Source organism: Mycteria americana, chromosome 8 (assembly GCF_035582795.1).
Source record: "Mycteria americana isolate JAX WOST 10 ecotype Jacksonville Zoo and Gardens chromosome 8, USCA_MyAme_1.0, whole genome shotgun sequence".
NCBI lineage: Eukaryota > Metazoa > Chordata > Aves > Ciconiiformes > Ciconiidae > Mycteria > Mycteria americana.
The window spans coordinates 11,251,681-11,277,499 of NC_134372.1; the positions used below are offsets into that span (position 1 = coordinate 11,251,681).

Here is a 25,819-nt window from a genome sequence, read left to right on the forward strand (position 1 = left end):
GGGGAGGGGGGGCCACCATGCGGGAAGGGCCGTGGGTCGAGCACCGAGGTAACGGCCGGGGGGACGCCGGGAACCGGGGCAGGGCGGGCTGGCGGCGCCTGGGGACCGGGGGCGTTTGCAGCTGGGGCGTGCGGGGGGAGCGGGGCTGCCGGGGCCGGGGACGTGCGGGCTGGGGGAGGCGCGGGGCCGGGCTGGGAGACACCCACGCCGGGCGGGGAGCGGACCGGCCGCCCGGCTAGGAGCAGCCGCCGAGCCCGGCCCCGCCGGTACCCCCGGGCCGCCCCGCTGCCTCTGGCCGCGGCCTGGGCCCCGCTGCCCGCGTCGCATCCCCGCCCGGTGCCTCCGGCGGGAGGGGGACACCCCGGCGGGGACCTCCCCGCTCCCGGTACCGGGCGCGGCAGCCCCCTCCTCCTCCTCCTCCTCCTCCTCTTCCTCCTCCTCCCCCGGGGCGCGCGCCCGCCGGGGCGGAGGCGCGCGCCCCGGTACGCGCCGCGCGCCTCCGCCCCTGCCCCCGGTTGCCGGTAGCCCCGCGCGCCCCCGCCCCGGCCCCGCTGCCTCCGCGCCGCGCAACAGGCGGAGGCGCCGCGCCCGCTCCCTCCGCGGCTCCCGTTACCGGCGGCAGCGGCGCACGTGGCTCAGGCGGCGGGCGGCGGCGGCGACTCCATAGGGCGGCGGCGGCGGCGGCGGCGGCGGCGGGGGGAGAGGGGGGCCCGGTGCGCGCCCGGTGCGCGGCGCCGCCGCCGCCTCCCGGCGCTGCCTTTGTCTCCGGTGAGCGCTCCCGCGCCGCCGCCGCGCGCCGCCCCGCCCGGGCTCCCGCCCCGCCGCTCCGCCCCGCCCTCGGCTCGGGGAGGGACCCGGGAGCCAGCGGGCCCCCCGCACCCCCGCCCCGGGACCCGCCGCCGAGCGGGGGCTACCGGCGGGGCCCCGCACGGGGCGGGGGAAACGGGCACTGCCACGGGAATATCCCACCCCACCACCCCCCCGGGAACGGCGGCGGGATCCCGGTGGCGTGAGGGCCGTGGCATCCCCGGGGTGGCCGCGAGAGACCCACGGCGTGGGGGCCGGGGATCCCCGGGTGGCGGCCCCACGGTCCGGTTGGGGTGGCGGCCCTGCAGTGCCCCGTGGGGCGATGCCACGGGCTCCCCCACCCGGTGGCCACACACTCGCCCTGGGGGTGGTCGTGGGGTGCCAAGGGGTGCCAGCCACCCACCCGCTCCCCCCGTGCCAGCCACAGCCTCCTCAGGGGGTGACGGCCAGCGCAGCACAGCGACAGTGGCAGGGAGGGCAGCTCAGCCGCTAGCGAGACCTTAACGGCCCCGCCGCAGCCCGCCGGGCGCTGTGCCGGGCAGGGGTGCCAGCCTGGCCTCGAGGACAGCGAGGGTCAGAGTGTCACTGGGTGACACTCTGTCAGAGGGTGTCACTGGGTGTCAGAGGGTGTCACTGGGTGACACCCCGCGCCTTGGGGGGCTGCTCTTGCCCCAGAGCGGAGAGCCCTGGCCGGCCTGGCCCGAGCGCTTGTCCCCTGTGCTAGGGCTCCCCCGGATATTTGCTGTCGGGGGGACGTCACCAGCTGTTCTCTGCTGCGCTCGAGGCCGGTGGTGACAGCCCCCATGGGTGTCGTGTCCCGCGCCCCCCGCCCCCCCCCCCGGGCTCCTTGGGACTGCGCCCGCCCCGGAGGCGAGAGCACCGGCTCTCCCTTCGCTGCGCCCCGGTGCCGCGCCAGGAGCGGCAGGACCGTGGTTACGGGGCAGAGCCGTGCCAGCCCCGGGGCCACAGTGGCCGCTGCGTGCCAGGGCCAGAGGCCGGGCGGGTGAGCGGCTGCGGGTGCCCGGCGGGGGGGGGCCCCACGCAGGCCGTGACCCCGCCGCCGCTTCCTCCCCGTGGGCAGGGTGGCAGGCGCCCGCTGCGGCCGCACACACGGCGCATTGTTCTGCCGGGGCCCAGGCGGAAGGACTTCCTCCACCCCGGCCGGGGGACGACCCGGGGAAGCCGGGCGCCGGCAGCCCGCGCCCGCCGCGGCCGAGCAGAGCGGCTCCGGCAGCCGGCCAAGACCCGCCCCCGCACTCGGCCCGGAGCGGGGCCGTGGTGGCCGCGTCTCCCCCGGCCCCCTTGGCTCCAGCCCCGACTCACCTTGCTGGAACTCGTCTCCTGCGATCGGACCTCAGAGCGCGGCCGCGGCAGCCCGGCAGTGCCGGCTCGACGGTTGTGGGGGTGCCCGAGCAGCACCCACGGCGGGCAGGGGGCTGCGGCCATGCAGGGGGGCTTGGGTGCTCCCTCGGGGCATGGGTAACGCAGAGGCGGGGGGCACGGCGGGGCCCGCGGGCATCGTCGGGCCAGGGCGAGGGCAGGCGGGGGGAGCCAGGCCTCCGGCCCCGCCAGCGCCGGGGGCCGGGAGCTGCTTTCCCCTTCCCCTTCCCCACGGCGGCGGGGGGAGGCAGGCGGGGGAGCGCTCCCCGAGCCACATGGTGGGCTGGAGGAGGAGCCGTTGCCCAGGCAACAGCTGAGAGCATCCTTCACCCCTGAAAACCGTGTGCCTCCACAGCCCCAGGGCTTGGGGCAGGGACCCCCAGCACCCCAGGGCCTGTGTGCCCACCCCGAGCTCACCCGGGGCCCGCCGTGTCCGTGGGGCCCAGACCCGCTGGCTCTGGCCATACACCAGCACCCCTTCACCCGCACGCTGCTTCCCCCCCCCCAGCAAGGACAGGCATGGGGACGAGGCACCCCCCAAACGCCAGGGCTGGGGCACCGCTGGGCAGGGGGGAGCTGGGGACAGGCAGAGCCCCTTCCACACCCTGCTCATGGCTCGGCCACGGGCTGCCCGCACCTCGGCCCTGCCCGCAGAGCCACGCTGACCGTGTGACAGACACCACTAACACGTTGGTGACCCTGGCACCTCCATGCCAGGGTGCCACAGCCCAGGCAGTGCCGGCAGGGTGGCATGAGCATCCCTGGCCGGTGCGGTGGCCGCAACAATCCCCAGGCAGTCCCCATCCCCCCACCCTGCCTGCCTGCCTTCCACGGCTGCAGAAAATTCCTGGATTTTACCCCAAGATGCCCCCTCCAAGTGTGAGAACTCCTCCTCGGCCCGCTCCCATAGCAACTGTTCCCTAGCTACCCAGCCGCACTTGCTATTCTCATCCCTGTGCAGCTGTGTGCGGCCCCCCGGCGCTGCGCATGAGGCTGCCGACGCTGCCGCCAGCCCTGCTGCCGACCCTGGACCCCAAACCCACGCTGCACCCACCCTGACCAGGCTGCCCCCCTTTGCACACTCCCCCCTGGTGACTGTCGTGACCCTAACCCTCTCACACTGCGTCCCCCCTTCGCGGGGCTGTCCCTTGGGCTAAGGAGGCAGGGCCCTGTGCTGGCACAAGGTCCCCCTCTGCACGGTTGCCCCCTGAAGCAGCGATGCACAGTGCCCGGAGGGGAGCAGGACTCTGCCCCCAGCCCCACAGCACACCTGTGACAGCCCAGGAGGGCAGACAGGGGAGGGGAGGGACATGCCCCAAAGAGGACCACAGCAGACACGAACACCCCAACGGCACAAGGCCTTGTACCTGTCATGCCCCTGCACCGACCTAAACCACCCAGCTGAAGCCACCGAGGGCCACCCGCGGTCCCTGGTCAGCATCAGCCCTTGCCGTGGAGGGCAGCCCCAGCCCTTCCCTGCAGGGCAGGAGCAGCAGCAGAGCCCATGGCAGCCCAGGAACGGGGGTCCCTGCTCTTCTCCTCCTTACAGCCACCAACCCTGTACGGCCCAGAGCGGGGCCCCCCTTGACACGACAGCAATACAAACCACAGCGAATCTTACGCTTAACAAAAGGTTAAAAATTTAAATACTTTCCAACTTTAGTGCAAGGCAAGCAAATGATACCACAGGTCCAAGTAGGTGCTCAGCCCCCCCGGGGGGCCTGGCTCAGAACGAACACGAGGCAGCAGCATGCACACGTGCACACACGCACGCGTGCGCGTACATACACACACAGAGAAGAGACGAGTTATTGCTTGGGACACAGCTGGGACAAGTGTGCACAAGAGGGGACACGACAAACGGAACGGAGAGGTGGGCTGAGCCCCACGCTGCTCCCCAGGGACACGCAGGGCTCTGGCCCCTCCACTCCCTTACGTGTCTGCTCCTTCGATACCGAGCTGGGCCTGGGGACCACGGCGCACCCAGCACGCAGAGACGGCTGGCCTGGAGCTGGTGGGACTGCGCCGGGGCCATCCTGCACCATGCTGGGGATCAGACCAACCCTTTGGACCTGCAGCAGGTACCTCCCGAGCAGGTGCCGTGGGAATGGCGGTGTCCTGCTGTGCCGCAGCCAGCCTGCTGGCGGTCTGGAGAGGGGGCCGGGATCAGCTCCCTGGAACTGGCAGCATGTGCGAGACAAGGCAGGAGGAAGCAGGCTCCGGCAGACAGGGAAGCGGGGATGAGGCAGTGATGCTCTGCTGCCAGGATGCAATGGTAGACGCTTTGGCACAGCAGCTTCCTGTGCCTTGGGGCTGAGCAATGGACTCCGCTGGAGCCAGGGATGCCTCAGCACGGCCAGAAAGGTCCAGGAAAGATGCTTTAGACACCTCAAGGCACAAAAGGCCTCTGCCCAGGACTCCCTTGTACAAAGCTGGGACCGTCGCTCCCCCCGTAGGAGGACATTTGTGCCTGTGACAGGGTGGGGGCAGTGCAGGCCCCCACCTATAGATTAAAAACTGACATGTGATATGTACAGACCGACGTATATAAATATACACCAAACCTGCAGTGCCGCTTCGGCACTGTGGAATGTGTCAGCAGAGCTGCTCCAGCCTGGCCTCGGCCCACGCTGGTGCAATCCCTCCCTCCCACCCTGGGCCTGGGAGGGGAGCAGCAGCCGGCGGGCGGCAGCAGCACAATCCCAAGCGGCAGATTCAGAAGCGTCCAGGTCTCTCTTGGGGATGAGGGCTTGCCCATGGCCAAAGGTGCCTTGGCCTGAGCCCCGTGCTGCCGCCAGCCCTGGAGCCATCCTCACAGTCTTCAAATACAGACGTGTAAAGCTGTAAACAAATCCACCTTGCGGGGCCGCTTCTACCTTTGTCCTTCAGGCTGGGCTGTTGTTCTGCTGGGCACCCGGAGAGGTAAGGGGGTCCCAGGGGCTGGAGAACAAGCTGTGCTCTACAGCCGGGTGGGCTCTTCCTCGCTGTCGCTGCAGTTTCCACAACAGTCCTGAAGTCAGAAGGGCAAGGAGAGGGAGGAGGGAGAGAGGAGCACAGCAAGCAGAGGGTGAGCACAGTCACACAACCCAGCCTACAGCTGCCCTCCGGCAGGGAAGGGCCAGGCCTCCCTCGGCCTGTGCGTGGGAGAGCTACATGGAGGCAAGGGGCTGGAGGGGACCCCCAGTCTGCAGAGAAACAGTCAACCTGCATCTGGGGGTTCAGCTCCTGGCAGACAGACTGGTGAGCACGCAGCTGACTAGCTCAGAAGCTGGGAAGAAGATGGGCTCCACGGACAACAGCCACCCAGGGAGACAGCTCAGTGCCAGCACAGACGATCTGCCCCACTCAGGGCTCAGCCAGCGCAGAAGCAGCTGAAGCCCTTTTTGCTGGAATGGGAGGGATTCTGAGCACAGGGCAATGCCAAACCCTTCATGGTTTCTCAACCCTTCTGTGTGTCCCGGACATCCGAAGAGAGGAGTGAAGGGAACTTCCCACAGCCCCCTGGGAGCAGAGCTCCCAGCAGCGGCAGTGCAGGGGCAGCTTTGGCTCAAGCTGAGGGCAAGGCCTCCCCCACGAAGGCAGCAAGAGCAGGGAAGCAGGATTAGTGGCTCAGGGGGCAGTTAGAAAAACAAGCAGCTTGTGCTCTGCTGGGGGAAGGGGTTAGGCACTGAAGGACAACACTCCTCTTTCCCAGATCTTGCCATGTCCGCGGGCCACCGGGTATTTCCCTGAGCAGAGCAGCCAGGAGAGACTGCTCACCTCTGGAAAGAGAAAACACGTGGCAAATCACAGCTCAACCCCTGCCACAGGCAGCTGCCCATCCTCCGGCAGGTCCTGCCTGCCTCGGGAAGGGCTGGGTATCCCAGCCCAGAGCTGGCTCTGGTTAGGGCAGCCCACTGATCACTGAAGCACAACTCGGAGCTCGTTGGGGAAGCAGGAGTCAGCACCGGGTGGCTGAGATGGGTCCAGAGCCAACCACACTTAAGTCCCACAGCTGCAAGCAGCTGTTGAGAGGCAGCAGCCCAGACTTTGCCAGTCCTGGAAAGAAGGCAAAGACTGTTCTGGGCAGAGGAGACAGGCAGGCAAGCAAGCCCATAGCAGCTGCAACACGTTTCCGTTCTCCTCATCCCTCGAAAGCAGTGCTCTCTCTGCCTGCTCAAGGTCTGGCAGAAATGCTCTGGCAAGCCCAGGAGCCCATTCCAAGAGCAATGTCTTCTTCAGGGATGGTATTCATGTAGGAAGGGAGCAGACTTGCTATTTTAGTGCCTTCAGCAACATCCCTCTGCCTGTGTGACTGTAGCATGTTTAGCCAGGACACTCCATTCCAGCCCCCTCGACTCCCCCAGCACGGGGAGCGGCAGCCAGGTGAGGGCTGGCTCCCTGCAGCCTTGCATGGGTCCCCCTGAGAGCCCTGAGGTCTGGCCACCCAGAGGAGACTGCCTGTTGCCCTCTCATGCCCACCTCCCTGCCAGATCTGCCTGGCAGAGGCAGGAGCAGGCTCATTGCTGCTTGAGGACTTGCTGTGGAGGAAACGCTGGGCAAACACTCTTACCTGTCTGCTGAATAAGCGCTGGAGTAACCCTTTTTTGGGCTGTGGAGAAGGCTGCCCTTTCCAGTCCAGGTCTGGGGGCACTGTGCCGTCTGTGCTAAAGACATTCAACTCCTTAAAACACTCCGTCTCAATCATCTGGAAGAGGGCACAGATGGCTGCAGCGACTGCCACACAAGGCCCGTCACCAAGGGCCCAGCAGAGCGCAAGAGCAGCAGGGACAGCACAAACCCTGTGGGACACTGCACTCTGCCATGCTGGGCACAAGCAGGAGCAAAGACGTGTCCTGCAAACCTACCTCGTTCTGCCAAGGAATGGGCACGCTTCCTGTAGCAAACTTCTGGTAGAAGTCATTGTCCGTGGGCTCCAGCTCCACCCCTTTCACTGTGGAGAACTGCTCGATGTCCAGAACATCCTTGCAGTAGATGGCCTGGGGCTAAACAGCACAAGGACTGCTCTAATGCTAGGCTCCATGAAGATACCACCACCTCAAACAACCATAGCTCGTGGCCAAGCCTAGGCCCCGTCTCCCTGCAGCCAGGGCTTGCTTGACCCCTGTTCTGCCAGGCTCCAGAAACAAGAGGGAAGAGAATGGGCGCCATCTCCTCAGGTGAGGCACCCCAGGGCTCCTGCTTCCCTTGACAGCACCAGTGACTGAAGAGGTCAGGACACGAACAGGCACTTACATCTGGCTTGAAGGGGGGGTCCAGCATGCCTGCTTCCAGCCTCTTGAAGTTGAGGTGCTTGAAGAGAGGGTGCTCCTTCACTTCCTTGGCCCCAGCCCCTCGGCACCCCAAGCGCTCCAGAGGGTCTTTGCACAGGAGCTGCAACACAAAGGAAATCAGTGCCTGGGGTGGAGGGTGCTTCGGGCAGGAGAAGCCCCGAGGGCGGCCAGGCTCCTGCAGTATGCTCCTGCATCTAGGGATGGCACGGGCCCACTAGGCAGCTGGAAGAGCGAGGAATTAAGGCACTTTGGACCCTCCTGCGCTGCCTTATCGAGCCAAGGAAACATGGCTGCTACCAGCACCTCTACAGGGAGCAGCCTCAATGTTCTCCTGCTGCGTGCAGAGGTGGTGGGAGCGAAGGGACAGGGAGGCACACTCGTACCATGGTGCAGAGGGAGCGGGCGCAGGGAGAGAACTTCTCCGAGTACTCCTCCTGCACTTCCTTCACCAATCGCTCCACCTCTTCCCGCTTGATCTTCTTCTTGCGCTGCTGGAAGGGGGACTGTCCCTCGATCATCTCGTACACCAGGCAGCCCAGAGCCCACCAGTCTGGGCTGAACGTGTAGCGCTCGTTCTTCACCACCTCCGGAGCTACATAGGAGCAGGGGTGAGGGACGTGTGAGGGCAAGGAGAGCATGTGTGCAGTCAGAGACGACTTTTTGATTAAACCAGGGCCACTTACCCATGTAGCCAACTGTCCCCACCCGGCCCTTAATTGTTTGGCCCTCTGGCACGTGCACAGCTAGCCCCAGGTCTGAGATACGGATGTGACCTGCACAGACGAGGAGGCAAGTTAAAAGGACAAGGTCAAGGGGCTACGTTTGAAGCTGCCAAGAACACAGAGCAACCCTGGTTCAAGCAGAGGAAGAGAGAAGAACTCAGGCCCAGGCCTCCTCTTGACCCTGCACTCACCGTGGTCATCCAGCAGTATGTTCTCTGGCTTCAGATCCCTAGGAAGGAAGGGACTTGTTTAGCAAGAAGCCTGTTGTCAAAGCAAAGGACACAAGCAACGGCGACATCTCAAGAAGTCACAGATAAGCAGCAGAGGGATGCAACGCCCCTGCCTTGGGCACACAGATAATCTTCCCCTCACCCCTGCCCTGGAGTTAGCCCTGAAAGCTCTCCCCTCCCGGGCAGAGAGGCAGGACATGACAACCTTCAACCCTCCGCAAGGAAGCGGTGAGCCTGTGGCTGATTCTCTCTTTGCAGGTGCAGAACTCACTATGGGACAGGCCGTGCGAGGGAGAAGGAGCAGAGGCTTCTTCTGCTTGTCCTGCCCCAGGGCAAGGCACAGGGTATGACTAGAAGGGACTTTCCGGCCCCATGTTTAGCCGTGCTATCCCTAACGCTATATCACACAACCTGGTGAGTACAGTCATACCATCAGCTTGTTCTCCCTCCTGCCCAGCTCTCAGTCTTGAGTGTATCGGGGCAGCCTACCCTCATTTGTTCCAGTGTCAATACAGCCCAGGGAGTTAAGCACCCAAGTGCCTGCCCCGAGGCACGATCACATCCTGTTCTTGGTGATCATTTACCAGCACGAGGAAGCCAAGCTAAGCTCCCCGGTCTCTCCCATGAGATCAGCTTTCTGTTCCTGATCCCCTCTCACCCAGCTCTGTGCTGCTTTCAAGCCTGAGCTTACAGACCCAGCTGGGCTAGTAAGAGCAGCAGGAACCCTCTTGCTTCTGCAGCCCATACAAGATCTCCCAGCAGGGGCCAGGCAGCGCGCACCTGTACACTATCCTCTCCTGGTGCAAGTCCTCGAGGCCACAGCAGATCTCGGCAGCATAGAAAGCTGCCCGGGGCTCCTCGAAGCCAGCCTCTCCCATGTGGTAGATATGGAACTTGAGGTCCCCTCCATTCATGAGGGTCAGCACTAGGCAGAGAGCATCTTTAGTTTCATATGCATAGGCTAAGCTCACCTGCAATTCAGGGCAGAAAGGCTGTTAGAAGACACAGCTGGAAGAGGGAGGTGCCCACGCTCTGATGGGCACTTTGTCACCCAAGCAGCCACTCGTGGGCAGCAGGACTGAGCCTTTGCCAGCAGAGGAGGCAGAGGGGGAACTGTGCAAGCCCAGGGAGGATGTGGAAGTGCCCAGCAGCCCCAGCATACCCCCAGCTTTCCTCAGACAGGGAGGACACTACTTCCCTGAGCCAGAACTCCTCCCCTCTTGGGGGCAAGCAGCACCCAACAGCAACCCTGGGGCAGCGTCTGATGAATCCTCCGTAAAGGGAGGTTTCAGGCTGTCCACACCTCAGTGCAGCCAGGGAGAGAGCTCCCCACCACACAGCTCAGGGCTAGGCTTCTGCCCACTTGGCTGTCTGGAGAGACAGTTCTCGCTGCTTTCTTGTGCCGCAGAGGTTAAGAAGGCGCCTGTGAGACCAGATGGGCCTCACTTTGGGGGCATTTACAGCATCTTGTGGAGGCAGTAGGAGGTCTTGCCAGACCCCAGCCTTGTGAGAGATCTGCAGCTGCCAGAACCCTACTCCACGGGCAGGGCCTGCTCCTGCCTGTCCACACGGGATGAGGAGCACAGAGGTGCCGGGCCGGCTGGTTGGACAAAGAATCAACCACCACAGCAAAGTGAGAGCAATTCCTATGTACTTACTACAAACCTACTGTTCACTTTTTCCAGGATCTGTTTCTCATTCAGGGCCATGGCCTCTCCTTTCCGCTTTTTGATCCGTTTCTTCTCCAGCTTCTTGCAGGCGTACATCTTCCCCGTGGCACGCACTTGGCAGGCACAAACCTGGAGGGGGGACAATGCTCAGCACCCTCCCTCTGCTGTTTCCAGGGTGGGGTCTAGGTTCTGCTCTCAGGAAGAGGCATGGGAAGGCAAAAATGTCCCTGTCCCGCCTCACTCTGAAGTTAGCGAGAAGCCCATTGTCAAAGTAAGCACACAGGGAACAGCGACATCTCCAGATGTCACAGATAAGCAGCAGAGGGCTGCAATGCCTCTGCCACCTGTAGCAGCACCATGGCTGGTGCCTGGGAAGACAGAAGGCCACTCCAGAAACAGAAGGAAGCCTGACAGTGACAGTTTTCAGGAGTGCAGTTTCCCCTGCCAAGACACTGGGAACAGACCTGACTCTCTGCCCAGGCAGCAGTACGCACCACAGGGCACGTGCTACCTACCCTGTGCAACACCTTCCACACCTCCAGTGCCTGGCGAGAGGGGAGCTCGGGCTCCTCAGAGGGGAACTGACATGTCATGCAATGCCCAGAGCACAGCAGTGCCCAATGCAGGGCCCCCTCAGCCAGCAGCACCTGCCTCCAGGTGCTGGAGCAGCTCGTGGCACCCTGATGGCCAACCCAGGCCCGCATCTGGCGGCAGGCAACGGTGGCTGCCTGGTACCCTGAATGCAGAGGAAATGCCGGTCACTCACCTCTCCAAAACCGCCCTTGCCCAGCACACGGTACTGGCGGAAAGTGTTTTTGGTCACTGGCTGCCTGTGAGGGAAGGGAAACTGGAGTGAGATGGGAGCAGGGAGAGAGCAGGGGCTGAAGCCCAAACCACCCCCATGCCCTGGCCTGAGAGACTGTGGCCCACCCCAAAACCCCTGCTCAAGGAGACCTTGCTTCCCTGTGAGGCAAGCGAGACTGGGGCTGCTGATGGTGCCGATAAAGGGCCCTGAAGGGGAGCAAGAGTAGACAAAGGCCAGGCCCTTGGCTCCTGCCAGGGCCCAGCACCGAGGGACCCCTCAGGCAGCCCACACGAGCAGGGTACAGGTCTCCCAGCGATGCCAGAGAGCATTACCGTTCCAGCCATTTCCACTGCAGGAAGCGGTTGAAGTACAAGCTGTCGAGGTAGTCGGCAAAGGGAGCCACACTCAGGTAGTCGTGGATAAGCCTAGGAGAGAGCAGAGCCAGCAAGGTTCCTGAGAGCTGATCACAGCCACGGAAAAGGCCGGCGGTCCAAGGAAAGAGGAGGTGAGCAGCCCTGAGCACCCGTTTACTTTGCCATCCCCTCACCCAGCCTGGCGCTGAATCACCCATGTACCCCGTGCAGCCCTGGCCCCGAAAACCCACCCTCCACGCTAAGCCTGATGCAGAAGGAAGGCGCGTTGGAGGTACCACTGTGATGAACACAGCACCCTAGGATGGGGCTGGCACTGCTAATTGCGGACTCTCAGCACCAGCCTGGGCTGCGGGACAAAGGGGGATGATGGGACACTTCGCAATTGCCTTTCTGCTCACAGGGCAAATGCACACTCAAGGCTGTAATCAGCTGCCGAAAGCTGCTAGCAATGTTCAGCACCAGGCGCTGAGTTGTTCAGTTTCAGATGAATATCCAGCACAAAAGGCCACAGGGGATCCTGCTCGAGAGAGCTAACTGCTTCGGAGACTGGTGCCAGGGCTGCCCAGCAGAGTAAAGAGCCTTAGACATAGTGTCTAGACTGGAGACATGCATCAAGGAGAAGCGGACGGGCTCTTGCCCTTTCAGAGCTTGCCAAGAGCAGGCAGGGCCCAGCCCGGAGGCTCTGCATTCAGACAGCGACACTAGTTACCACACACAGACTAACGCTCCCCAGAAGACTGCAGCAAACCCATTGCCACAGCCCTGCACTCGATTAGGCAACGTGCTCCAGCTACTGTTCAGGGGAGGCTGTAAGCCCGGTTTGCCTAACAGCTTCCGCTTCGCACCCAGAGCCAGGACCTCAGTCACTGCTTCTGCGATGGGAACAAGAGTGACCTGAGATCCCTGCAGCAACAGCCAGCATAACCTAACTACAACAGCCACATTTGCGGCTAGCGGGAGAGGACAGCTGGCACCGAGACTGCAGCTGTCAGCTCTGCTCTACGGATGCCTACGAGACCCTGGCACAGGACTAGGAACAGCATGGCCAGATGCTGAGGCTTGCTGAAATGGGGTCTTCCCAATTGGCAACTCAGACCCATGGCAGACTGAGAGGAGTGACAGAGGTTTCTGCAGCAGTTTGTGGCTCCCAGAGCCCACGGGAGCTCCTTGCATTTGCTTTCCTATAGCTGTGCTGCAAACCACCAGCCCAAAATTCCCCAGGCCCCAGCCTTAGCACCAGCCCTCGCTCTCCCGGAGGAAGGGACCACGAGGGACAAGGCGAGTTAGCTGCAGCATCTACCCCATGCCATGGTGCAACCTGCAGGCACGCCCCAGCCCTCCAACTTACTTAGTGGATTCCTTGAAGAGCTCCTTGGAAGGTTCCTGCGCCAGCCTCTCACAACAGGCATCCACCAGCTGCGAGGGGACTTCAGGCACATGGTCCTCACTCTGGGGACAAAGGGATGGAGTCAGACGTAGGGAACAGAGCACAGGGATCCTCCCAGGAAGGAGAAGCCCACAGTAACAGCACACAGGCGCCTATCTGCTTTAGGGCCAGTGGGAAAAGCAGCAATGGTCGCTTGTGAGGTAGTGGGGTGGCTCTGTAGTATTCTGCCCTCACCATCCTGCCCAGCACATTTGCTGTGGCAGGACATGGGTAATGACAGCTGTCAGCTTTCCAGTGGCACTACCGTTGCAGGCAGCAAACACAACCCTCTTACTCACGTTTGGCTTCAAGTACTTTTCAATCAGGTGCTGCCCGCATTCCTTCCGCTTCTCATCTGGAGCCACTTCGTACCCTGCCTGCACAGAGCAAAGAGCATGAGGAGCAGGTCCAGCCAGGAACTGAGCCTTGCTACCAGGCAACAGTTGCAGAGCAGCAACACCCTCTGCCCAAGGTTTCCCATGCTTTCCTGGAAAACCAGATCTCCAGCAAACAGCTCCCTAAGCAAAGGCCCAGCCCCATCTTGGAGAAACTGCAACGCACACATTTTTCCTTCAGGAAAACCCTATGTGCCCAGAAGTACCTGGCAACTGCTGGAGCACCCAGGGCCAACCGGTCCGTGCCTAGGGCGCCAAGAACATCCCTGTCTCCCCCAACGAAGCTCAACGGGCTTTGTTCTTACCACGGCATCCAGGAACTTGACACAGCGTGACAGCTCAGGTCGTGTCTCGCAGAACTGCCGAAAGAGCATGTGCCCAATGGGCTGCTTCTCACACAGGCTGTGGTAGTCCCGCTCTGCAAATGTGGAGAAGACCGCTCACTGCCAGCCCCTGAGGAGCAGCCACAGCCCACCGCCCCAGGCACAGGCAGCGGTGGAGAGGCTCGTGACTCGTCCGCTGTCTGCTCACAGGTCCCACCAGCCTGAGACTCCCAGGAGAGTGAAATGCACCCAATGGAGACAGGAGGCATGACCAAGCTTTTACATTCCCCTCTGGAAGATCCTCTTCCCTGAAAGAGGTTTGACCTACTGTTCTGTACAGCCTGCCCCTCTTGTTTCTAGCAAGGGATCTTGGTGTCTTCTGCTTGCCTGGAGGCTCTCTTCTCAAGCCTGTCCCCAGAAGATCGACTGACTACTCCAGACACACAACTTTCCTTGGAACATGAGGAACACAGCAAGCTTATTTCGAGGCAGATCGTTCAGGTCAAGAGTTGCTCTGATGACTCTTACAAACCACTCGTATTTCCAAAGGCCCTGCTGGAAGTAGCAGCATCAAAGCAGGGGACACAATTTCCACAGATGGAACGTGGAATGGTTAATGCTGCACACAGCAATCAGACCCCCCTGACTCCATGGGACAGCCACCCACTTGTATGTCAACCCCTGCTGCCCTCCGGAGCTTGGCTTCCCTGCTGATTCCTCCTACCCCTCTCTGAAGTCTGGCAGCCCAGGCACAAACCCCTTTGACTATCCAGAGTACTTCCAGTTCTCTGCTTTTTTTTCCTCCCCTTCCACTCATAAGATGTTGTCTGATTGCAGGCCAGAACAGATTTCTGTTACAGCCATTGCCACCGAGGGCTGTGGGCTGCCTGGGGTGCAGATGTGCAGCCATCCATCAGCTCACAGGGGATCTTCCAGCGCTCCCCAGGGCTGGGTGCTGCTGGCCTTCCCCTCCCTGTGCAGCAGTTTCTCCCGAGGAAGCTGCGGCTTCCTGAGGGTGCACGAGAGCGCAGAGACAGCGGGGCTGCGGTGGGGGAGGAGGCCGCCTCACCAGCTCTGCCACACCGTCTGGTTTCCTTGTGTCTGCAGGGGAAGGAGTTCCCTTCAGCTGGGGAGGACAAGAGCTCGCTGCCGGTGAGATCAGGAGCTTTCAGCTGCCCTCGCTGCTGCCCAGGCTCACACAGGGTTGCTCCCTGCAGTCAGGGGAATGCAAAGCTTAATTCTGCAGTGAGCAACCAGCCCACCGTGCCCACGGCCCTGCCAAGCCTCTGGAATAGGAAAGAAATGCCTTTCTAGCAGGCTGCGAGGGGAAAACAAAACCACTCCAGCCAGAGTGACCCAAGCACGAGAACAGGGACATCTTTCCCACAGGGAAACCAAGTGAGGCAGCCGTCACCTGGGCCAGAAGCACTTCTTGCATGCCTCCCCAAGGGGAAGTGGGGACACGGGTGGTGACAGCCAGCCGCTGGGAGGGACTTGCCTCCCAAAGCATCACAAGGTCACTGTCCCAGACAGTGGGACAGCAGAGATAGACAGACCACCAGCACTCACCACTGGCAAATGGGCAGCACAACAAAGGTGAAGTTCAGTGCTAGAAAACATGTCATGACACCCACTGGAAGGGTGGCTGCGGGCAGAGGACATCAGCTGAGGGAAAGCTCTGCTGAGGGCACACAAGTCAGAGAAGCAGATAGGGGTTGAGATGGCCAAGATGGAGCTGCAAGGAGAGCCCAGGCCAGAGCTCCGTTCAGTGCTCAGGACCTGTTCCAGAGAGGCAGTTTGCAGCAAAACCAAGGGTAGAGTCTCCATCTGACTACGTTCAGCTGCAAAGCCGGCCCTGGGAGGCGGTGCATGGCATGCACAGCAGCAGAACCAGGCTGTTGTGCGCTTGGAGGTTACAGTGTGGATGATGGAGGTTGAGTTATTCCAAGTGCTACAGTCCCATGTGCCCTCAAAGGGAGCCACTCCTCTCCTTGGGGCTGCCAGGACCTGGAAAACCTGGGCAGGCTGGAATTGGGGACTGGAGCTGCAGAAACCTCCCAAACCCACTCAGCCCAGTGACACCTGCTCTGAAACAAGGTCAGCGCTGTGCCACTCTCCAGCTGGCAGCTGAATCCGGAGTGACAACTTAGACAAGCTCTCCCCTTCTCAGGAAGCAGAGCATTCCCACCCTCCGTGCCCCAAAACACTTTCACATGATCTCAGGACCAAGCCTGCTGCACAAACATTAAAACCATGAAGAGTACAAAGTGCAGTATTAAAATGACAGGCTAAGCCCTGCCCAGCTGTACAACTCTCATCTGTACCACACAGTCAGTGAGAACCCAGTTTTGCCTGAGTAAAGCTGCTGCAATAGTGTTAGAAGCCGAGGTCTGCAGAGCAGGGCTGAATCACAGCCAGGGAGTCCAGAAGATGTTAGCTGCACCTTTGTTATTTATGCAAAGGCACCCCAGAGCGATGCTCCAAAGCTCTGCAACACTGAGCAGGTCTGTTTGCACAGAGAAGGGTGCGTATCTCTAGTGAAGCTCATCACAGTCTGGAAGGCATACGGGTACATCAACAGGCACTATCCAGTGAGCGCCACGCAGCTGTGATTTACCCACCCATCGTTTCTTCCCTACACCCAGAGCTCCGAGTGATCCTTGCTGGGTTTTGGCCGACACGTGTCCCGTTATACATCCCTGACCCTTGCAGGACTCAAGTGCCCTCATGCACCCAGCTTTGGGTGCACAACACCCACGCACGCTCACCCACCGGCCCTGCTCCGGAGCGGAGCCCGGATGCTGCTCAGCTCCCGCCAGCCGCTGTGTCTCACCGAGGGTTTGTCGAAGATCCTCGCAGAGGCTGATGTGGGGGAACTGCAGCATCTGGCGCCATTTCTTACTCTTGCCCTTCCGGTTCCCGCCACCACCTGCAAGGCACACAAAATCGGTACCATGAGTTATGAAGCAAGGACGTCCGACTGCAGCCTAGCCTTAGCAGGAGCCGAGAAAGGAGACACCCTCTGTCCATTTACACAAGCAAGCCCAGGCAAGGAAAACAAGACCGAAGTGCTACCGCCGTCTCCTGACTGGTGGAGCAAAAGCACTAGAGCCTCTGACTGCCAGAGAAGTGGACGGATCAACCACTCTGCCTGCTGAACAACGTCACAACCAAGAACATGAAGACCTTTCACCTGGACATCTCAGTGACTCGTATTTAAGTCTGGAGAATCAGGGCAGGGGCAGGAGTGCCTAAAGCCACAGGTTACTCTATGCCTGCACAAGAGTTCTTGGCTCCCAGGCCTGTCCTCATAACTAATCACCTCTCAAGGCCAAGTCTTGCTCGGTGTGAAGCTCTTCCTGCTGTAGTAAGGATGTTCATGCCACCTACTCATTCCAGACTGATTGCTTACTCCAGGGAGGGGCTCTCAGAGAGGGCACGAAGCTGGGAGACAGGAATTCCTGCTCTAATCCTGGCTCCACAGACAACTCACTGCATCGCCTGGGGCTCATCACTTCAGTTTCCCACCTGTGAAGTGGGGACACTCCCACCTTTCTCCAGAGATAAGCCAGCCTCAGAAAAGTGAGATCCAAGAACTAGATATTATTCCAGCTTCAGTTGCTGGAGTGAATGCCCAGTGCTGTAGGACAGGGTGGGAAAGCTTCTAGATAGACCAAAAAATTTACATCATAGCAAGCACTAAGTACTGAAATACTTGTACGCCTGATGGCTGGGATCAGCCAGCCTCCAGGGATTGCCTTCCCCCTGCCTGGTGCCAACACACACACCATCTCCCACCTCCCATTGGAAATATATTAAATCACACTGCCGAGTTGGGCCAAAGGCACGGCTTTCTAAAATCAGGAGGGATTTAACATCATTTATCAACTCTTGAGAAACACTTTCATAACACTTTCCTCCACTGTGGATGTAATTCAGCCCCTAATCCTAGACACGGTCCCCAGGCATCCAGCTCCCCATGCCGCAGGAGGCCTTGGTTGGACAGACAGGTGGGACGGGGCCATCTCAACCCACCTTCTGCAGGGCCAGCCCCAGGTCCGAGCCCCTGGCACGCTGCGGGTCGCTGTGCTACATCTGCCCCGCACCAGCAGCTGGGCTGCACGATTGTACAAACTCAGGAAGGAAGTGACTCAAGGGTAAGCAGGGGTGGAAGAAACCAGCAGCACAGACACCTTCTTGTCAGCCAGGGCTTGCAGCAACGAAAGAGACGGGGGATAACTAAGTGAGGGCACAGGAGGACAAGCCATCCTCACCCCACGAGCGCTCAAGGAAAGGCAGAGCAATGCCTCACAGCACCCGGAGGACGAGGACCGGCAGCTTGCATTTCCTTGAGTTGTTTGCTTTGAAAGGAGGCTCCAGCACCCTTCATGCACGGTCCTCCCCCGCCCTCCCGGCGCCACAGCAAACAGCCTAGCAGGGAACTTGTCTCCCGCACACCAACTTCCCAGCACCCCCATTTCGGGGACGGGGCAAGGGGTGGGCTGCCTCCACCCAGAGCTCACCACAGGGGAGCTTCAGGGCTTGGTGATGTCTCAAAGCTGGTCTGTTGTCCCTCTGCCAGAGGCCATCAAGCAAGGGGAACAACGGGGGAAGGATCCTTCACCTTCCCCTGGGCCAAACCCTCCTAGAAGAGTTTGAAGGAAACACAGAGCATGGTCATCCTATGGCAGCAGCTGAAGATGGCTGTCAGCAGCCCTCCTAGGGTGATCTCAGCCCCGCACTCCCACACCAGACCATGAGGCTCCCAAAAAGGCTGGGCTGGAGCAAATCACCTAGTGCTGCCGGACCTGGCCAGCAAAGCGGCTCTGTCCTGTCACACAGGCTGCCAGAGCTCGCCCCAGCGGCCACCTTGGCCACCTAGGCACAGGCAGGAGAGCCGTGGACAGGCAGCACAGGCACCCGCGGCTCTCGCAGGCCAGGAACTGTCCGACACGAGCATGCCAGCGGACTGTATCTGCCGGCAACCAAACTGCCCGCTGCCTGCCAAAGCTGAGGCTCCAGAGGAGCCCTGGGAAGCACTGCAGCAGCTGTCCGATGCCTTGCTCTGCATCAGCAACCAAACTCTGCTCTGCTGAAGGCACAACAGGAGCCAGTCTCCTGGTCACTCACGCCATGGGAAGCAGGGTCTCGTGCCCAGAGGTCACAAATGCCGCTGTTTGGTTTTGCCTGGATTTCGTTTTCAACCAAACCTTGCCATTATAAAGCATAATGTCATGGTCCACCACGGTCACTGTGCCTGAAGTACCTACACTAAGCCCTATTTTCAAGCAGCTCAAAAATGTTTCTGCCCATGTAAATTTAATTTTGTTGCTCTTTGCTCCCACAAATCTAATCTCTAAAGCCCTCTAACTAGATTTCAGTGGGCCCCTCAGGCTCCAGAATGACTTGGTCTGGCCAGCTGCACGCCGTGGGCTGGGAGGGACTGTACTTCCCCGCCACTTTACGTGATCTAATGAACTCCCTGATGCCTGGCTGAATCAGATCTTCTCTGCAAAGGACCAGGCTCCTGTGTGACAGGCTTCCCAGCTCTCTCCTTAAGCCATCCTGAGGCTTCTCTGCATGGCAGGCTGCATCCCCCACCGAGGCCCTGGAATTCAGCCGTGACCCCTGAAGCAGCAGGTTTGTGGCCCCGCAGCAAAGCTCCTGGTGCCGAGCGGACCAGGGGCCAGGGTTGGTGTGAAGGTGGCGGAGGGATGGGGCTCACCACCGCAGTTTCGGGATCGGCCCTTGTGTGGGAAGCAGCAGTTTACCAGCCTGAAATCGACCTTTTCTCCCCAAGCTGCTTTGCCCCCCTGCCAGAGGAGCAAGAGCCTCCGGAAAGGGGAAAGGCTGGAGGCTGCCAGCACCGGCGGGAGGCAGGCGGGGGCTGCAGAGCGGTTTCCACACGGAGAGGCAGCACGGCCACCCCCGGGGGCTCAGCACCCCCCGGAGGAAGCACAGCACGGGGCGCTGAGCGACCCCCGGCTGCCCCAGCAGCGCCCAGCGCCGGGCCTTCGCTTAGGGCCGAGTGCCTTCAGGCGGCCTGCGCCCAACCTGCGCCGTTACCTCCCCGTTCCCAGCAGCGCCGCGGGCAGCCGAGGCCGCGACCCCGCCGGAGGGACAGCCCGGGGCCGAGTCCCGGGGACAGCCATCGCCGGAGCCTGCAGCCCGCCGGGCCGCAGCCCGGGGGAGCGGACGCCGCTCTAGGAGGCGGCCCGGCGGGCTCACGGCTCAGACCACCGGCCGGCCGGCACCTCCCGGGCGCTGGGCTCGCTCTGCGGCCGGGCTGCCCCGGGCCCGCCTGCCCCACCGCCGCCCCGGGCCTGCCGCCTCCCCGAGCCCCCCCCCCGGCTCCGGGGACCGGCGTCCGGCCGGCGCCACCGCTCACCTTCGCGGGCCTTGAGGAGGACGGTGTTGGCGACGATGTTCTCCAGCTCCATGGGCCCGGGCGGCGCCACCGCCTCCCGCCCGGCTCCGCTCCGCTCCGCGCCCCTCCGCTCCCCTCCCCTCCGCTCGGCCCGCGCCCCGCCGCCGCCGCCGCCGCCGCGCCCCGCCCTCCCGCGCCCAGCTCGCCAATGCCTGCCCACGCTCCTCCCGCGCCGCGCTTCCATTGGCCCAGCCGCCCCCCCGGAAGCCTCGCCCCCTCTGCCGCGCCGCTGCCCTCCCGTTGGCCCCGCGGCGGGCGGGGGTGTGGGAGGGCGGGGCGGGGAGAGAGAAGCGCGCGTCATTCGGCGGCCATTGGCGAAGTCCTGTCGGGAAGAGGGAGCGGGTGCTGATTGGAGGGCGAGGTGTCACTCAGGAAGCGCAGCCGCCGCTCCGGGAACGGATAGGGCGAGCGTCAACAGCGCCCACCACAGAGAGACCCACCTTCTTCGGCATCTGATTGGGTGTAGAGCTGCCACTCCTCTGCTGACTGGGTTGTGATAGGGGCGTTTCGTAGGGGGTGGGGCCGAGCGGCTCTTTATAAGCGGGTGCGGGCGCCGCGGCTCCACAGGGAGCGTGGGCCTGGCGGGTGTTGTGTTGTTGCTGCTGGTGACCCACGGCTTCTCTGGGGTGTCCTGTGCTCCTGTTCAAAGCAGTTACGTGTTTAGGGGAGTCCCCCCCTCCCCCGCCTTGGCAGCCTGGCCCTGTGTTTGCGATGGCCTCAGTAAAGCCTTCCGAGCACCCCTGTGTCCGGCGTCGGTCAATCCCTGCGTTGTGGGGTGGGTAACGCAAGCTCCGGTGCTGCGCCCGGTCTCCCTGGTCACCGCTGCGGTGGAGGTTTGGGGTTTCCTCATCCCCTTGGCACTGGGGGGCGTGGCGCTGGCAGCCTTGTCCTGCTGGGGCTGACCCCAGTGCCTGCTCATGGGCTGTTCCGATATTTGAGCTCTTGCTGCTCCTGCAGCCTTCTTCCCTCCATTGATTTGCTCTAAAAGCCCCGCTGTTACTTCAGTTAGCCAGCAGCCTTACCCCATCTGAATACAAGCTGTGGTGTGGGAACCGCTCCCCAGCAGCTGTCATTGATTTCTCTGCAGAGCTCTGTCCTCCTCGAGCACCCCTTGGTGGTCTATCAGCCCTGCAGATGACCTGCCTGGCTCCCTGCTTCTGTAAAACCGCTCGTTAACCCTCTTACCCGTTAGCAAGTTGTGCCTGCCCCGCTTTCTGCTCCTTCTGGCTTTCGGGTGCGGACGTCACCTCTGCCTTCTGACGGATCCCGTCTCTCCTCCAGCCCGCAGGTGATGCCTCCCTCCCGCCTTGTGTGCGGCAGCTGGTGGCAGTGGGGCTGCCCCGGGTGCGAGGGTGGTGGTGGCCGGGGCATTGAGGAGCACATGGTGATGGGCAGGTTTCTCCACTGGCCTCTCTCAATGGTGACCGGTGATGGGAGCCAGGCTGGGCCCCCAAGCACTGCTCGGCTGGGCTGTGCTAGCGAGCAGGAGGGGAGAGGTTCATGTCCTCAGGCTGTAGCGGAGCTGATAATAACACTAATTATTCCAAGCCCTCATTGCCCGTGCAATTGGTACTGACTGGTCTGCGGTGCCCTTCAGCATCCACTGGAGATCAGGCGTCGCATCTTCTGGTTACAAACCTGCAGTAATAACAAGGATGAAGATGCTTTGCCCTGCCGTACCTCAGAGGTGATCTCCCGTGTCACTCTGCCATGAGGGATGAGCTCATGCTGCCAGCTTTCTTTTAGAGCTGCTTTCCTTTTAAAGGTGGCACTTACTTATTTTGAGCTTCAAATGCAATGGCTTTGTTTCCGTGCATTTGCGCACTTAACTCTTAGGTTGCTGCTTTTGGTTTCCTCCCAGCTGGCATTTTGCAGCACTGTTCCCACCACCAGCAAGAGTCATCGGCCATGGGGTGCTGCTGGAGCAGCATGAGTGTCCAGAGGGGTCCTGGTGTCCCCAACAGAGCCGATGGCAGCCCAGGCAGTGGAACTGGCACTCTGCTTTTTCGCTCTGCGGAGGAGATGTGGCTGGAGAGGGAGAGGGCTGCAAACCCAAGCCTATCAGGAGAGTAATTCAAAATAATCTTGAGAAATTGAAGAAACAGCCTGAAAATGCAAGATGCAATTCCAGGTGGACAAGCACAGGTGCTGAACTTGGGCAGGAGTAATCAGTGCTTTGAGGGGAGCCGCTTTCCTGGCAGTACTGGGGTCACAGCAGCTCGCAAGAGGGGCAGCAATAGGGGTCACATTGTGGTGGATAAAATGCTTTGTACAAACTTGGAATGGAAAGGGCTGCTGCGGAGAGATGGAGCGACCTGCTCGACCCCTCTGCTGCGGGCAGGATGATATGCTGGATGGCAATGCAGTGGGAGATGCTCAGTGGGGGAGCTCTCCCCAGAGTGCCCCAGCACCCCAATAGTGCCTGGGATGAAGGGGGGTCCAGGCGCTCCCAGACCCCGTCCAGCCCTCAGGATTTGATGTTTTGGACATCAGCCTGAAACTCCCTTCGATGGCTTGGATGTTGCCCCGATGCCAGCACAGGCTGGATGTGCCGGCGCCTCCTTGCCCAAGCAGGGGGGTCCCCATGGGCCCCCAGTCCGGCTGGTCCCCGGCCCCTCCTGCCCTGCGAGCATCCCAGAGCCGGGCACTCACGCCCAGGAGGAGGGACGGTGCCTGGTCCCCTGGTCAGCCCCAGTGGTGCGAGGCAAGGGTGAGGGCAGGGCCAGGCAAGGGCGAGGGCAGGGTGCACGACCCAGGGCACCGCAGGGCCCCGGGGTGCTGCCCATGGGGCTGGTGCCCCTCGGGGAGAGCTTCTCTCCCTGACCGAGCTGGCCTGGCCGAGTCACCATCAGGTACCCTCATCTCCCTGGATATTTTTAGAAGCAAAACGCTGTTTAATTGTGAAAAGGCGCAAGGCGGCCGCAGGAGGGGAAGCCAGGCGGCAGCGATAGGGCAGCTCCTTCCGCAGGCAGTGCCAGCGCGGCTCCAACCGCAGGGGCCAGCTGCCTCCGGGAGCTCAACGCCGGGCCCCCGTCCTGGCACGATCCCCGCTGGAAGCCTCTGCTGGTTCCAAAGCTCATGTCACGAGCCTCCACGCACAGGCCCAGTGGGTGCAGGGGATGGCCCGGGGGTCCTCACCCACTGTGTGTACTCCTGTCCCTTTCAGCCCCCCAGACCCTGCAGCCGAGCTGCACCCACCCTGGCAGGGGCTGGCGGGGGCTGATGGGGGCCAGCGTTCCTTGAGCTCCAGCTCCCAGGCGCCGGCGGCTGTTTTTAGCCGAGTGAAAGTCCGATGTTTTGAGATTTTCTATTTTGAGCAGCAAAGCTGGAGAAGTGGAGCGGCCCCTGACCCCCGGGTGTCTGCACGGAGTGGGGCAGGGAGCTGGGCAGGGCGGGTGCAGGGTGGCTGCAGCCCCCAGGGGGATGTGGTTGCCCCCAGGTCTTCACCCCATAGTTGCCCCTGTGGCCCCTTGCACCTCGGGCTATGCCGGAGCCTGTTCCCACACGGTCCCATCTCCCACACTCTCCCAAGGGAAGGCGACCTTTCTGGCACTGGGATGTCATTCCTCCTTTCCCTCCTGCAGCAAGATCCCAGTGAAGGCCCCGGCAGGATATGGGGTGTCCCACCCCAGCCCCGCACCCCTCATACCCCACCGTGGGGTACGTGTGTGCCTCCACAGAGCCCCCATGGCGCAGCACAGCTACGTGCTGATGGGCAGCCGGCGGGGACAGCCCCGGCAGAGAGGCACAGGGCTCGGACTGGGCTGCTGCGGTGGCACGGTGACGCTGCCACATGGGGGCTTTCATCCCCCCCACAGCAGCCGTGGGGTCTGTCCCCTGGGCAAAAGGATGCTGGGGGCCAAGGGCGCGCAGAGGAGCTGGGGTTGGCCTGGCAGCAGGGCAGGCTGGCGCTCATCGGAGCTGCCACGGCGGATTGTCACCACCAGTGGGTCACCCATGCTGCAAGGGGGGGTGGGGTGACCCAGGTGACAGCAATGGGTGCCGACGAGAGGCAGATGCCAGCCCCAGTCGCAGGCTTTGGTCTTGTTTTATTCAACCCCACGTTTCCAAAGGTACCTCGAGATGCACACCGGCACGGCAGTCCAGGGTCCGCGGTGGGGCTGGACGCTCCCAGCGGGGCTGGGGGCCGTGTCCCCCGTGTCCTGGCAGGGCCCTAGGTGCGGTGCCGGCGGGGGACGGCGAGGAGCCGGCGGAAGGCAGCACGGAAGTCCCGGTTGAAGAGGGTGTAGATGAGGGGGTTGAGGCTGCTGTTGCAGTAGCCGATCCAGAAGAAGAAGCTGAAGAGGGGCTTGGAGACGCGGCAGCCCTCCCCGCAGACAGCGCCCAGGCTGTAGGTGAAGAAGAAGGGGAACCAGCACAGCACGAAGGCCCCCATCACCACGGCCAGCACGACGGTGAAGCGCCGCTCCCGCGCCCGCACCAGCCGCTGCCGGCACAGCAACACGCTCTGGTGCTGGCTCCGGCGCCGCCAGCCCAGCATCCCAACCCCCGGCCCCTTCTTGCTGGCACCGGTGGGGCGCGGGGCGCAGGCGGCGAGGAGGGCTGCCGTCCGCCGGGTGGTCAGGTGGTAGATGCGGCAGTAGACGGCGACCATGACGAGGCAGGGGGCGAAGAAGGAGGCGGCGCAGGAGGCCAGCACGTACCAGGTCTCCTGGCTCAGCTGGCATTCCCGGCCCCCTGGCCGGGCCCATAGGAGCGGTGGCAGGGCCACCAGGGCCGCTGCCGCCCAGACCGCCCCGATCATCCCCTTCACCCGCCTGGGGCTGCGGCGCAGGTTCAGCCGGGCCGCCCGGGTGATGGCCCAGTAGCGGTCGAGGCTGATGGCGCAGAGGTGCCCGATGGAAGCGGTGCAGAGCAGCACGTCCAGCGCCAGGTACAGGCTGCACCACAGGCCGCCGAAATACCAGTAGCCCATCACCTCGTTGGCCAACGAGAAGGGGAGGACGAGGACGGCCACCAGGATGTCCGCCGAGGCCAGGGACACCAGGAAGAGGTTCTGCGGGGCCTGCAGGGCCCGGCTGGTGGAGATGGCCACCACCACCAGCGCGTTGCCCACCAGTGTGGCCAGCAGGACGGCCAAGGCGGCCAGCAGGATGAGCCCCGTGGCCGCGGGCGAGTGCGGGGTGCTGCCGGTGCCGCTGCCGTTACCGGAGGCGTTGGGGAGGGCGCCCGCTGGCTCCATGCTGGCCCGGCCCCTCAGGCGGACGAAGCCCCATGGGGCTGCCCCCGCTGCGCACGCCCCGCTCACTGGCCCCGCCGCATCTCGTGGCGCAGCCCCCGCATCGCTGAGTCCCCGTGGGGGCGTCCCGGCCGACACCGCTCCCGTACTGACCCGGTCTGGCAGCGAGGCGGAGGTCGTCCCGGCCCGGTGGCCGCCCGGCCAGGCACGCGGGGCAGCGGCAGTGCCGGGAGCCCCGGGGCGGCTCCCCCAGCAGCCCCGCTGGCTCTGCTGGTCCCGGGCCGGGAGGAGGGCGGGCGGGAAGGAGGGAGGGAGGGACGGGCTGATATCGCTGGCAGGAGCCCAAGCATCTGTGGGCAGTGGGAGAAGCGGTTATTGCCAACACTTAAAGGGCTCCTGCCAGGGTCACCATGGCGGGTGGGCTCCTGCCGTGGGCATCGGGGTACCCGGTGGGCCAGGGGCACTGCCTGACCATGCCGAGTCGACGTCGCGCTGAGCCCCGGCCCCGCGGCACCACAGCACCTCGCCGGCTGCCCCGTGCTGTGCCCGGTTCACCGATGCACTGCTGTGACACCGAGGGGTGCAGCACGGTCTCTGCCGACTCAGCCCTCTGGAAATGAGGCGGGTGGAGTAAGGTGCTGCCCGCAGCACGTCGGTACAGGCTGGCTGCAAACCGCAGGCGCAGCGTTCAGCTGCAGCATCGTCAGCACCTGCTCCCACGGCCCCGGCAGCGCATTTAGGGCATCCCCGGTGCCGGGCACCCGTACGGGGCCAGGCTGTGCAGCGG

At 62.7% G+C, this 25,819-nt stretch overlaps 2 protein-coding genes across 5 annotated transcripts; both read right to left on the reverse strand.

The window, feature by feature from the left end:
- Nucleotides 1-3,813: 3,813 nt before the first annotated feature.
- Nucleotides 3,814-19,915, reverse strand: GRK6 (G protein-coupled receptor kinase 6). Of its 4 annotated transcripts, none has more exons than XM_075509658.1 (16): nucleotides 19,794-19,915; nucleotides 16,239-16,334; nucleotides 13,388-13,500; nucleotides 12,987-13,064; nucleotides 12,610-12,710; nucleotides 11,220-11,312; nucleotides 10,849-10,912; nucleotides 10,082-10,211; nucleotides 9,193-9,337; nucleotides 8,374-8,411; nucleotides 8,144-8,233; nucleotides 7,844-8,052; nucleotides 7,423-7,560; nucleotides 7,035-7,172; nucleotides 6,740-6,874; nucleotides 3,814-5,197 (listed from the first exon to the last, which is right to left on the reverse strand). In XM_075509658.1, exons 1-16 carry the CDS (start codon nucleotides 19,843-19,845, stop codon nucleotides 5,147-5,149), a joined length of 1,671 nt encoding a protein of 556 aa, XP_075365773.1. In that variant the 5' UTR covers nucleotides 19,846-19,915; the 3' UTR covers nucleotides 3,814-5,146. The 4 variants fall into 4 exon arrangements, with proteins under 4 accessions (XP_075365773.1, XP_075365771.1, XP_075365772.1 ...); XM_075509656.1 differs by having other exon boundaries at nucleotides 9,193-9,383; nucleotides 10,071-10,211; XM_075509657.1 differs by having other exon boundaries at nucleotides 3,814-5,948; nucleotides 9,193-9,383; nucleotides 10,071-10,211.
- A 3,185-nt stretch (nucleotides 19,916-23,100) lies between these two features.
- Nucleotides 23,101-25,317, reverse strand: LOC142413477 (alpha-2Db adrenergic receptor-like). Its single transcript, XM_075509660.1, has one exon. The coding sequence runs from the start codon at nucleotides 25,033-25,035 to the stop codon at nucleotides 24,007-24,009; it is 1,029 nt and encodes a 342-aa protein (XP_075365775.1). The 5' UTR covers nucleotides 25,036-25,317; the 3' UTR covers nucleotides 23,101-24,006.
- Between the last annotated feature and the right edge of the window lie 502 nt (nucleotides 25,318-25,819).

Excerpts from the sequence above, each read along its gene's own strand:
- GRK6 (XM_075509656.1), bottom strand. The coding sequence starts at position 19,845 with ATGGAGCTGGAGAACATCGTCGCCAACACCGTCCTCCTCAAGGCCCGC. Across the intron at positions 13,065-13,387 it reads TCAAGTTCCTGGATGCCGTG|GCAGGGTACGAAGTGGCTCC; the intron begins GTAAGAACAAAG and ends TGCTCTGTGCAG. Across the intron at positions 11,313-12,609 it reads CTCTTCAAGGAATCCACTAA|GCTTATCCACGACTACCTGA; the intron begins GTAAGTTGGAGG and ends GCTCTCTCCTAG.
- LOC142413477 (XM_075509660.1), bottom strand. The coding sequence starts at position 25,035 with ATGGAGCCAGCGGGCGCCCTCCCCAACGCCTCCGGTAACGGCAGCGGC.